Source organism: Achroia grisella, unplaced genomic scaffold (assembly GCF_030625045.1).
Source record: "Achroia grisella isolate CSIRO2021 unplaced genomic scaffold, CSIRO_AGI_Agris_v1 utg558, whole genome shotgun sequence".
NCBI lineage: Eukaryota > Metazoa > Arthropoda > Insecta > Lepidoptera > Pyralidae > Achroia > Achroia grisella.
In genome coordinates, this window is record NW_026712938.1 from 1,105,096 (window position 1) to 1,118,248 (window position 13,153).

Consider the following 13,153-nt stretch of genomic DNA (forward strand, 5'->3'; position numbering starts at 1 on the left):
ACAACTGTTATATTTAAACAGCGCTTGTGACATCCTTCTAAAAAACAAATTAATTTCTTCTTTCTTACACTATGTAGTACCAAGCTAAGCAGAATTGTGTGAATTGTCCTAAGATATTTTAAAAGAATCCACCTCCACGGGAACTTGTTTGAGTAGTTTAGCTCTTTACAATTTAGTCTACAGTCGTTTGTAAACTACAGAGTACATTATGGAAACGTAGAGTAGTTGTTTGAAAAGTTATGTAAAAATGTTTTAATCATAATACACATTTTCAAAATCATTCAATTATATCTGTAAAAGCAAAATTTTTCTCAATCTGGTCACCCCACAGAGAGCTTAAAATTATACTGACAGAATGACATTGTCTTGTCTTCCTGTTGACTTTGTTGTTTAGTAGAAATTTCTTACATACCTACCTATAATACATAGGTATCTATATACATAGATACATAGTGAGAAAAACCGACGGAAAGCATAACCGCGCATGCGTCTGACAAATTTCGGCCATATTGTTATGACGCATACAAGATCATAGGTCTCCGCCAGTGACGAGTCTTCTCGCAGTTGACGTGGCTACTACGTACCATCCCGTTCGCCCACTCCGGACGCAGCATAGACGGTGACGAGGAATACGTAACTGGTGAGTGCTTGTAATGAAGACAAAACTTGCGACCTGTCACGGTCACTTAAATTTGGGTTTACAAAATATGACTGTTCTATATAATTTTAGAACAATTTCAACAACGTATACAAGTCCTCGAGCTAATGAAAAATATGTTGCGTATAATTTAGACGCAATAATGAAAATATCTTGACTATGACGCGATGATTTAGTTTTAGGGATTTATCTCTCCAATATGGTCATCAGAGCTTCGTGATAAATATGAAAGATTGTTTCTACCGTAAGTGGCGAAGAGCGTGATGTACACAGAAGGTTGACCTTGAATATTTTAGGTGACCTTAGTGGGCATGGACGGAATGGTGGAGGAGAACGGCACCTCCGGTGGAGCAGGCGCCCCTGACGCATTATCCACTGGGCCTTCCGCAGGCGGCCCTCCTCACGCTGTTGTCACCAGCATTGTGCAGCTCACATTACCCACACAGGCGCCGTCAGCACAGGTACTTGTTTTGATATGATAACGCGATAATAATATTATGTGTTTACCAGCATAGTTTGTTATTCATATTTACCATTAAAATCACATTAGAACAAGACATCTGTGTAAATCAGGCTAAATTTGTTTTGCTTATTAAAATCTTATTGTAGGTTAAATGTTGATGTATAATATAAATATTGTTTATATTTTTCAGGTTCAGAGTGTGATACAGCCCAATCAACAGTCCGTAATACAAACAGCATCCAATATACAATCTGTTCAATTACCAAAAGGAAATGTTATACTAGTAGGTAAACCAAGCTCTGTAATACATACTACCCAGGGGACTTTGCAAACTTTGCAGGTAAGTTCCTAACCTAACCAGTCTTTTTATTACATTAAAATTTAAATGTTTTTATAAGTATTTCTTGACAATTGTTTACAATACTAAAATTGCTGTTGGTATACTATTTGTGACACAGTTTTCATTGAAGTTAATAATATTTGATAAATATAAATTAATTAAATAATTGTTTGTAATCAAATAATAAAAGCTTTGAATTTTAATATGAAAAGTTAATTAAATAAGATTTATTAAAATCTCACATATTAATTTCAGATAAAGCCAGAACCTAATGCAGTATTGGGTGCACAAGGTCAATCCTGCAGTGATGACAGTTGTAGTGATGATGAAAGCCCCAAAAGAAAGTATCGAGAAATGTTGAGTAGACGTCCATCCTACAGAAAGATACTTAATGACCTTGGAGGAGCAGAAATTGCTGGTTAGTAGTCATTGTATAATTTTAACAGTCAGTAATTGTATGGATTACAAACTGGAATGAGTAATGGCTATATATCTAACTTTATATCTAGTTACCTTAATATACTTTACTTAATAATGTTAAAAAACTTATTGGTTTTTTTAATTTTTTGCTTGATTAGGTTTAAAAACAAGCTGGCAATACTGATGGTGTTTGTACAAAAATATAAAGATTGTGCTTTTTGACAATTGATTAAGTTTAGTGTTATCACTTAAAATATAATTATAGGTTTCAAAGTAAATAATTATAGTTATTTTATTTAAGTGGTATACTTACAAATAAAATTCTTCAGCAGTTCTGAATGCAGTAGGTTTATTTGTTTATTGACATATCAGTGTAAAAAGTAAAAATTTCATAAGGGGGATGAATATCAGATAAAAGGTACTGAAGAGTATAAGACCCTGATAACATTACAGAAAATCGCATGGGATCTAAACCAGGATGTGAAAATGAAGTGTCGCTGTCGTCTCCTTTGTCATTTGCTCCAGGTCAGTTTAATGTGCTGCCGCTGACACTACTTGTTTCTGTGTGCAACATGTGTCACTAACCTGTTACGATCCACCAGCTCTGTGTTTTACATACTTCATAATCACCAATAAATTTGGAGTTATGTCATTATATTTTCAGACACATTTTTCTGTGATCTATTTTGAAACAATAAACTAGCGCATCATGCGGTTTTGTCTGCGTGAATTCAGAACAGTCTATGTGTTAATCTAGGATATGGTCCATCTGTATAACTATTTCATTCAAGTCCATTTAGCTTTTTGTAAGGGATTATGTAATAAACATCCAAACATCTTTGCCAACTTTCACATCTTAATCATTTTCCATTATTGGATTAAATTTGAATGGGCCCATACCATTAGGTGATTCATTTTAAGGACCTAACATTAATCATAACTTGCAATTAATTTCTTAACAATTACACGTAAACTTAATGTTTAAATTACATCATTTAAATATGTTTATAAGTCTGTCAGTTGTAAGGTAGGTACATTTTTGATGTTCTATAAAACTGTGTTCCTTGGAATGATAATTATTCTAATGTGCCACATACATCAAATTCTCGGTTATACATATGTATACTAATAATTTGTATATCAATCTTAAACTTTTTATTCTGCTCACAACGAAACCGTGACTATATTAATTATAGTTTAATAGCTTGGTCTTCATACCTACGTAGTCTTAAACTCTTTGTAGCAATTGAAATGCTTCATGTTTAGTCTACCTATTTACACAAAAACGATGTCGTCATCCTACCACTGTAGCTAACTGACATTCTACCTAATGACGTAATCGGGCGCAAGCGTGTGGGTGACGTCATGCTAACCTGATTCGTGCGGTTGTTTATGTAAAACTTTTTAAGGTATTATTTAATTAAGATTTCAATTTAAAAAAATATATAATTCCTTGTATTTATTTTAGCATAACAAATATGATGTACCTACTGTATTTATTTTTCATTGAAACTGCCCTCGTCATACATGCTCTTAGGCATTTATTGGTTGGACTGGTCTAGTTATAAATTATTATTTACTAAGTACGGTTTGTTTTAGTTTAAATTAAATTCGGAATAGAGTTTTCAAATAAAACACCATAATTAAAAACACTATTAGAATATTAGTAGTACAAATATTCTTATCTAATTACAGACAATTCTATCAAACTACATATTAACTAAAATTAGATATAATATATTAGAGGTTGTGTTATAATATTTTATTTTATATTAAATAAAAATATACTTAAATACGAATACCACTTTAAAAAAAATTAGGTATAAACTTCAATTTTAGAAGTACCTATAAATTGAATCAAATTATTACAACCTTACAATAAATTAAAAAACGGTTCTAATCTCATAACATTTTCATATACGTAATTAAAAATCTTTAGTCTACACAAAACACTGCGTTTTGATGTCAACAAATCCATAGGCATAGTATTACATTAGGTCTTTAATTATCTAATTAAAGAGACTTATGTAATTCTATGCCTAAGGATTTGTTGACATAAATATCATATTATGCTTTAAATATAAATATCTGTAAAACATTCGTTATATTAAATCAATATTGTTATAGTAAGTGAAATGTCTCTTCTCGTGGGGAGTAGGGAGCGTGGGGTACAGTGGATCACGGGTCACAGTGGATAAATCATTGTAGCTTTGCATCTAATATGCACAAACACTTGCGTTTTCGCATCGTTGTCGTTCTTACATTTCTTCTGCGTTCTAACTAGTCGATCTTAATTTGAGAGATAGGGTTTGCGTCGCATGCTTACTAGTCAACAAGTAAGATAATAAATATCTTTTTACATGTTTTTGCAAAACGTGTTGCCTTTCTGTGTGCAAAGATTTTGCAAGATTTAATTGTTTGTTATGGTCTATAGTTAATGTACAGGGATTTTATTAGTCTTATTTATTTATTTAGCAAATAAAATAAATATTGCGATTTCTTAAATCGGATATCTATCAGTGGATTGTTTTAAGTTGGGATACAGTGACAGATTAAAAGATTTTTTTGTAGGAAAAATGTCACGGAATAGGAAAAGGAAGACCAATATTGGTCTGCATACGGAAGTACAATTTATTTGAAATATCTGCAGTGTAAAAAATTAAACCTGTAGCTAAATTTATGAATATTCCGTACACGACTCTGCACAAATATTACACCAAATTACTCAGAGCGAAAATTTTTCACTGATATCCAAGAGAAGCTCTTACAACTTACAATGTATATATATAAACATCTTTTATTGGGTTTTAAATAGTCATTATAAATTGCTCATAGTGTATACTTTGCCATTTTATAAAAAACTGGATTACTAAGTAAGACTATTTTTGCAAAATTGTTTCAAACTTAAATAAATCTTCTAGGTTTTCATTAAACCACTACTCAATCTGGGGTAGAAAAGGAGAAGTTATAGCATTTGTAGAAAAATACCACTACCCTACGCTCCCCTAGATACCCGAACTGAGACTGTGCTTCAATAGGGTCACCTATTGGAGTACAATCTAAGTTCGGGTATCACCTCCAATTGTGTTGTGGAACTTTTTATTATTGCAATTGGATTTTTAGAATTGGTTCCAGTTCCAGGCATTACATTATTACATAGTGTATGTATGGAATAAGTAATGCCAACAACAGAAAGACACATTTTTACAAGGATTATTTATTGTCTTTTTTATTTTTCTTGCTCCTGCACTATATGTGTACATACATGGGACTGAGTCTACTCTGGCAAATTCACTAGTAATTTCTAGGGAAATCGAGTGGAAGTCAACCTACATGGTACTTTGTTAGCATTCGAACCTTTATCTCAAATTTGGGAGAGGGTTAATAACTAACTATTATAGCAACTATAGGATAAAGGTCTCATTACTATTAATGATTATTCTATACTCCTGGTGGCACAATTTGTTGAACAAACAAAAAACAAAATATATTATCATATCTACCTACTGGAAAACATCCTAGGAATAATTGTGTAAATTCACCATGATAAGCTAAATGAACTGACTTAATGTATGATGTAGAGTTCTTTTTGTTACGCGTAATACATTTGATAAATAATTTTTATAATTGACTATGTTTCAGGTAGGTATAGTGTTTATAATATTCATGATATTTTCAAAATGAATAAATCATTGCTGTAACCATTACATTTACTAACGGCAATATTGACTTTCTGGAATTGTCATTTGCGATAGGTATTGCTTAATGTAATTTTCTTATGTATTTATTAGATCTTTTTTTTTAACAAGAGAGCACAATCTTTATATAACAATAGTATTGTTTTGGATTCTATCAGTTTTAACTTATTTTTAATTAATATGTACAACATAAAAAGTATTATGTGAATATTTATAAAAAAAAAATTTTTAGTGATACCAGCTGGAGCACTTCAAACAGACAGTGGTTTGCATACACTGGCTGTTTCAGGAGCCGCTGGCGGCGGTGCCATTGTACAATATGCGACTAATCAGGATGGCCAGTTCTATGTGCCGGGTTAGTATATTTTAATCAAATGCAAATAAAATTTTATATATTTATATTTATACCATGTTTTATCAAAGACACGAACAAATCGTACTATTATTTTAGGTCCAATGCTAGAAGACCAAACTCGTAAACGTGAACTACGACTACTAAAGAATCGGGAAGCTGCGCGGGAATGTCGTCGCAAGAAAAAAGAATACATTAAATGTCTTGAAAATAGAGTCGCAGTGCTTGAAAATCAAAACAAAGCACTGATAGAGGAACTTAAATCTCTAAAAGAACTATATTGCCAGCAGAAAACAGAATGAGACCCAGCCGGCTAACCGGGTGTGCCGTTGCCCTGCCGGTGAAAACTTTGAGGCACACATGATCACTGTGCTTACATATTGCTGTCGAAATGGATATGCGTTTGCTCCCCTCTTGATGCAATGAGTCACATTGTAAGACTTGATTGGAATGAATTCAATTATGTCAAATAATGTTCTTGGATTACCATTTAATATCAAGTGAATTTTTATAAAGTATTGTTAGATTATTTTGATATGTTGAATTGTTAATATCTGTTTTATAATTTTCTGTTATTGTTTTTAATATCAGTTTGATTTTAGATACAGTAAAAATAAACGAACTAGGTAATAATAATATGAAATGAATAATGATTAAAATGTTAAATACTTATCCTGAATACCTAATTATATCTATAAATATTGTTGACCATTCCAAATACTATATTTTCTGTAATACTATATAAAGTTAAAGTCTTATCAAGCATTCAAGTGCCATTTTTGGGTCAAAAAATTTATAGTAATAAAATTATTCTTTTTAGTTTAATTGTGAATATGCTCATTTTATACGACAATTGATTTATGAAATTTTTTTACTTGCCTGTCTGTCCGTTCTTGTCAATTGTGTTTTAACAAACTATGGTCGCCATGGTATCTTTTTTATTGTCACTTTAGTCTGTGATTCAAGATATCGGTGAATTTGTCCTCTATAAATTTAACATGGTTGTTAATGAATTTTAACACCTATCAGGTGTTTGTGGGTAAGCCAAAGTTATAATATTTAGTTATTTTGTGCAATAGCCATATTGCAATGTACAGTTTTTATCTATCATTATTTCTTCTCAAATGTGAGAAATAAGAAATTAAAATATTATGTACATTGTGTATAGAGATATAGAAATTGTAAAGAATGTATGTATTATAATAAAAATGAAATTTCTTTGTATATAGTTTAATAGTTATTATAATCTTGTGAATGACAAGGAATGGTTGATGTTGTACATTTCAATGATAATTAATTTTCACTGCATTTCAAAGTATCATTATGAATTAAGAATCATTGCTGGTGTAAGTAGGTTATTACGAACGACAGTCCCATTCTTTCATTATAAATTACAAAAAAAATGACTATATTTTTTGTGAAAGGGTAATTTAGATGACTACCAGAGTAAAATTAAGATTTTATGAATTATAATTTGCCATGATTGACTTGACCAGATTATTTATAACACAAACTTTAGTACCTATGTGTACTCCATTACCATTAGATGGCGTGAATACCATTGTAGCAGATTATCTTCAATAAATCAACATCAATCATGGCAAGTGATTTAAGATTAAATATAGACATTGTGCAAAGTGCCTTTTAGAATGAATAAAGTTTATACCAAGATAGCTTTTTATGTTAACTTAATGCTATTTATAAATATTAATAATATTAACTGTTTGATGTATTATTGTAGTTTTCTTATTATTTGAACGTACGATAACCAACTCTGTATGCGGGAACCAAGTTAAAATTCATCCCTTACTTTGAATTTAACGATGACAACAAAATAAGTCTTGATACTTGATTATTGAGAATTTGTACCGTTTTGCTTCAAACTGTATATTGGGTGGCATGTTATATATATGTTAGCAAATTTTAACGTAATGCTTAACCCTATCAAATAATATGTTATTAAGAACTTCTATTTAATTTGACACTTACAAATTAAAACACTATAAAATTTCACATTTATCCGCCCAGCTGATCTGTCGATTTACGATAAATTAATGCATGAAAAACCTTGTTGATTTTCATGCACCACTCAAATCAACCTCAATACTGGTCATTACACATCTTTCATTATTTACCTCTGGAATGCTCCGCATGTGTATAAATTCAGATACATACATGGGCGTACTCTCCCGCCCTGGGTACGCCCATGTATTAGGCAGAGGAAGGCAGCTGCCCCTCTTGGAATACGTTTAATTTACAATATTATGCGTTAACTTTGAAAATAAAACGCTTAATAAGCAAGCGTCCCAACCGCTCCGACGACGGACGAAGTTCTCCGAATCAAGCCGAGCGTTCGTTTACTTGAACCGTTTACAGTTAATTTGAAATAATGCCAACGGTTCATTCTATTATTATATATCAGCAGTGACCGCGGTTTCACCTGCGTTAAAGTTCAATACATCAATTTCTATAAAAAGAATAGGCTATAAGTTATTCTAATACATAAGCTATATTACAGTAAAATTTCATCAAAATCCGTTTCGTAGTTTTTGCTAAAAGAGTAACACATACATACTCGCAAACTTACGCGTTTATAATATTATATTAAGATAAATACCTACGGCATAGAATAGCACAGTAAATGCATAAAATATTTTGAACTATATATGCACTAACATAAAACATTGAAATTTGGATTAAAACCTAAATAAAATATAGGAAAATTTAATAACCCATATTGCATTTTAAATGAAACTGATTTACATTACGGATAATTAGCACAAACAATATAACAAAAGTACACGTGTATCGTTACAATAAGGCGGCCTTATTGCTAAAAGCAATCAGGCAGCAAGCAATAACTGCATTTTCCCGACGTTTCGAATACTTTACAGTGGCCATGGTCCACAATCGTGGACAAAAACGACGGAGTATTTAGAGGTGATTTTTCAAGTGGGCACGACAGGTTAAATCCTAAACGCAAACGAAAAATGCTCAAAGGAGTCGTGGTCGATTTTGATGAAAACCAAAATTGCATAATTAGATTTTTATAAAAAACAACAATTCCTGATGTGAAAAACTGTATAAAAAGCTTGTACCTACGGGCGATTCCTTCACGGAAGACTTCATAAATCGCTGAAGATCATCGTGAAGTTACTTTTAAAAGTCGAATGAAATATATAATTTTAATTTAAACCTATACTTATCTTTTTTACTATCTATCTATCTAAAAGAGTTTCTTACGTGTTTTTCCCCTACACACTACATATACTTTTTATTTCATGTAGGTCGTCTGCAGGTATGTTTATAGTATAAAGAAGGTGTATAGGTACTACAAAATGATGACCTGCCCCATCCCGCAGAACCAGATCCTGTATACGCCCATTCAAATAAGTTGTATCGTACCATATATAACTTTCATAAAAACACTCCCAAGAATAGAGTGGAGACTCCTAAGAATCAAGAACGAAATGGAAAAACTGACAGCTTCTACTCTGGTAGGTACTGTTAGTGAAGTTACTTCTGAACTTCTCACGTTAACAGAGTAACTATAGTGGTGTTCAAGTAAATAACGTAGAATAAGATAAACAAAATATATTTCTAATCAAAATAAAATAATATAAAACACATTTAATACAATATACAGATAAGTTATAGATACATCAATACGACGACAGACAAGATGACAAAACACACTCTCTTTTCAAATATTCAAACATATTTCATCTGCCATACCAGCCAGTCTAGACATCGATTGCAAACCTCGTTCTAACAGGTACAGAGAAATTATTAGGTAATAGCTACTGTGGCCTGTGATATTTTAGTCCTGAAGAATAGTAACCCATGTCCATAATCACTGTCAATATTTTTTTTCATAAAGATAATTTGTGTGGTATGCCGCCGTTTCGCTAAGATTACACAAACACACTTCACATTTATTTTAATGTAATAATAATTAAAAGGTTATAAATTATAAAATTAAATTTATTGGTAGGGTATATGGTAATTAATAGTAAAATGGTAATATGAGCATGAGCTCGGTATGGTCGGTGACTGAACATGAACAAATTTTAATCAAAATGTAGTGAATAAAATGATACTGAATAATGCGTTCTGACAATACCGTATATGCACCCGGAATAGAATAAATGAGGTGGTGATGCTGTGCTGGTGATTCACAAGGTAAATTTGTCAATGTTATCTTATACTTCATTATAGTCTATATAATGTATGGTACAGATTAAATTGGTACTATAATAGTATATATAGGCCACAGCGACGTCGCCTTTCCACACCTGCACTATATTGTTTTAAATTTTGACTATCACTAGAAGTGTCACAGTTTTGCAACACTCACTCGCGTTACATACGGTAGTGACGTCGTTACGGGCACGTCGGATTGGAAGGAAGACTACCTACACTACGTCAATCACTATGGACTATTGTCGGAGTAGTATAGCTCACTAGTATTGAAACAACAGCATCAACTGCCCCGAGCATCTAATAGCAAGTCTTCCGTTTAACCGTTATAGATGAATTTCAAAATGTAAACTTGTTACCTGGAGAGCAGGAAATAGATGTTGCTTCTATATTGTTATGTTCTCCGAAAATTGTCTTGTCACTGTCTTCCAAAGAAGAAAAATAGAAAAGCTGTGGTTGTAATGGTTGACTGTTTAACTTCGGTGGTTGACATTGTACATTTCAAGTTTATTGACTTGAAATATAAAATGGCTTACATGCATTTCCCGTTATTACGGGAAATGCCCTTAAAGAGAAAAGAAAGGGATCCATAATAAATATATATATATATTTTTTTTTCTTTAATGTAACTGAAATGATTGCGATTACGATCTATTTTAACTTACACAATTATAGGCGCTAGCTGGTGCTGTAAATAAAATTAAAGAAGTGTTTGATTCCGGGCTCAAGTAATCATTAAACTAGGCTTTGCACGAGTAAAAAGGTAGGAATGATAAATTTTTAATTAGTATTTTATTTGGAAAAATATAACGTTGATAACTTGATCAATTACTAGCGCGGAGACCTCATTCATAGTCGTACATTAAAACAATTTTTGTAGGAATGTCTAATTGTTTGATAATAAAAACCAGTTTCTATTTATTTATATAAATATTTTTTTTAATTAATCCATAATATAATATATAGTCCACTGCAATTCAGAAATTAAAAGAATGTTATACTATATACTCGTTTACATTCTGTGAATGTAGTTATCATTATTAAAAATCATAATTTTTATTTAAAAGTTTACTATTCCAATTGTTAACATCAATTTTTATATTGAAAGTAACTTTCGCTTTCAGAGCCCATACTTCTGACGTTGTATAATATTGGTGTTGTTTTATTTATTTATAAGTCCATGAAATATTTATGAAAAAATAATAAAAAGATAAACTGATCTCAAAGTTTTAACTTAACAAGAATACTTTTGGATCTATTATATATAAATACTTATAATGTAGGTAGACATAAGAAAAAGGTAGTACCTTGAAAAAAAAATAGTTTTTTTTATAGTATGACAAACTTGAAGCATAGATGGAGTTAGTTATTTATAGTTATAGAGCTATTAAATCTTTATATTTTTTTTAAATTTTTGCTGTAGTAAATAATCAGTCCTCTCTATTGTTTTCTGATAATCCTGAATAAATATTATGTGTCAAACAAATTTATGTAAATTAATTGTAATATTTAAATCAGCACCATTGTAATTCACCAGTTGTATACAAGATTTCAATTCAATTTTACTGATCATACCCTGAATTATACAATGAAATTAATAAAGCATTGGAACAATAAGAAATTTATTAGACATGACAAATTGTGAAATGTAGTGTACAATATACACATGAACATATAAACTGTCAACTATTAGGCTATTTGACATAAGTAAAACATGAAATACATTTTTTTATTATGTATTTTTAATTTATAATTTTGTCTCTCCACTTCAACAAGTTTATTACTATAAATGAAAAAGATTTTAATCATCAAAATTTTGTGATAGCAAGAAATTTGCTGCCAGATTTTCATTTTTTTCACAAGCAAAGTAAGCCTGAATTACCATATGTTCTGGAAATCCCAAAGCTTTTAACCTTTCAATGGCTTCTTTATCTTGGGGGGAGACTTGAATGACATTGTGTGGTTGTTGTGCTTGTGCAGAGTCCACTGCTGCACTCTCCTCTGTAGCAGCAGCTGCTCCAGATGCTGGCGTACTGGCAGGCTCATTTAGCATTCTCACAAATGCTTGCTGGTGTTGACTAATTGCTTGCAATAATGCAGGATTGGTTTGCCCAATTTGTTGTAAAACTGCATTTAGCAAGTTAGGATTCTGTTGTATAACTGCACGCATCTGTTGAAACTGTGGTTGATCACGGAGGAATGCTAATGGGTCCTCATCTGAACCTTCTTCGGCATCTTGTTCTTGAAGCAACTCATCTGGTATACCTGTTATTAAATATTCTACTGCCCTTTCTCGATTATTGAATGAAGCACGAAGAGCTTGTTCTACTTGTTGTCGATTATAACCCATATCCATTATGCTTTGAACTGTGGCTTCAAAGTCTGGTTCATTACCAACAGTTGCAGGTTCAACAGCGCGGTCTGGTTCTGTAGCAGTTGGGGGTTTCGGTGTTTCTTCAGCAGGAGTTTTCTCTTTAACATCACCACTTTCAGTTGAAGCGCTTTCGCCAGACTCTGGGGCAGAGGTCGAAGAAGCCGGAGCGTCTGCTGGTTTGGGTTTAGTTACCATGATAACTATAAATTTCTTTTCATCTATATTATAAGTACTTATCTTATTGTCATCGAGTAAAATCTTTCCAGCGTAAATAAGTCTTTGATAATCAGCCGCATAATCTTTACCCTTCTCAACCTCGATTTTTAGCTTCAAGGCTTTGACAGTTTCCTCTGGGTCGATCTCGATTTGAAAACTTTGTTGTTGTAATGTTTTCAAAGTCACAAACATTTTTGTTGTACTGCGTTATTGTTGTTATAGTGAATCAGTAACTTTTATGTACTTAAATAGATTTCAAAAATCTGACTCGACAAAATTATGCAGTAAACATAACCTCTAAAAAAACCAGCTACAGTGTGACCAGTTTTAAATTCATGATTAGTGATTGTGCAAATTGACAGAAATGTGCTGAATAAACAAAAATTACACTTGGATATATATTTTATATAACATCTTCATCATACAAATTGG

General features: G+C 31.7%; 2 protein-coding genes across 5 annotated transcripts; one reads left to right on the forward strand and one right to left on the reverse strand.

Moving 5' to 3' along the window:
- Positions 1–428: 428 nt before the first annotated feature.
- On the forward strand, positions 429–7,649 carry LOC131848435 (cyclic AMP response element-binding protein B). Of its 4 annotated transcripts, none has more exons than XM_059198290.1 (7): positions 429–640; positions 955–1,119; positions 1,312–1,461; positions 1,717–1,879; positions 2,335–2,406; positions 5,812–5,934; positions 6,043–7,649. In XM_059198290.1, the coding sequence occupies exons 2-7, from the start codon at positions 970–972 to the stop codon at positions 6,231–6,233; spliced, it is 849 nt and encodes a 282-aa protein (XP_059054273.1). In that variant the 5' UTR covers positions 429–640; positions 955–969; the 3' UTR covers positions 6,234–7,649. The 4 variants fall into 4 exon arrangements, with proteins under 4 accessions (XP_059054273.1, XP_059054272.1, XP_059054274.1 ...); XM_059198289.1 differs by having other exon boundaries at positions 432–640; positions 6,031–7,649; XM_059198291.1 differs by lacking the exon at positions 2,335–2,406 and having other exon boundaries at positions 437–640; positions 6,031–7,649.
- Positions 7,650–11,540: 3,891 nt separating this feature from the next.
- Positions 11,541–13,049, reverse strand: LOC131848451 (UV excision repair protein RAD23 homolog A). The gene has a single exon (XM_059198318.1). It carries the CDS (start codon positions 12,911–12,913, stop codon positions 11,933–11,935), a length of 981 nt encoding a protein of 326 aa, XP_059054301.1. The 5' UTR covers positions 12,914–13,049; the 3' UTR covers positions 11,541–11,932.
- Positions 13,050–13,153: the final 104 nt, after the last annotated feature.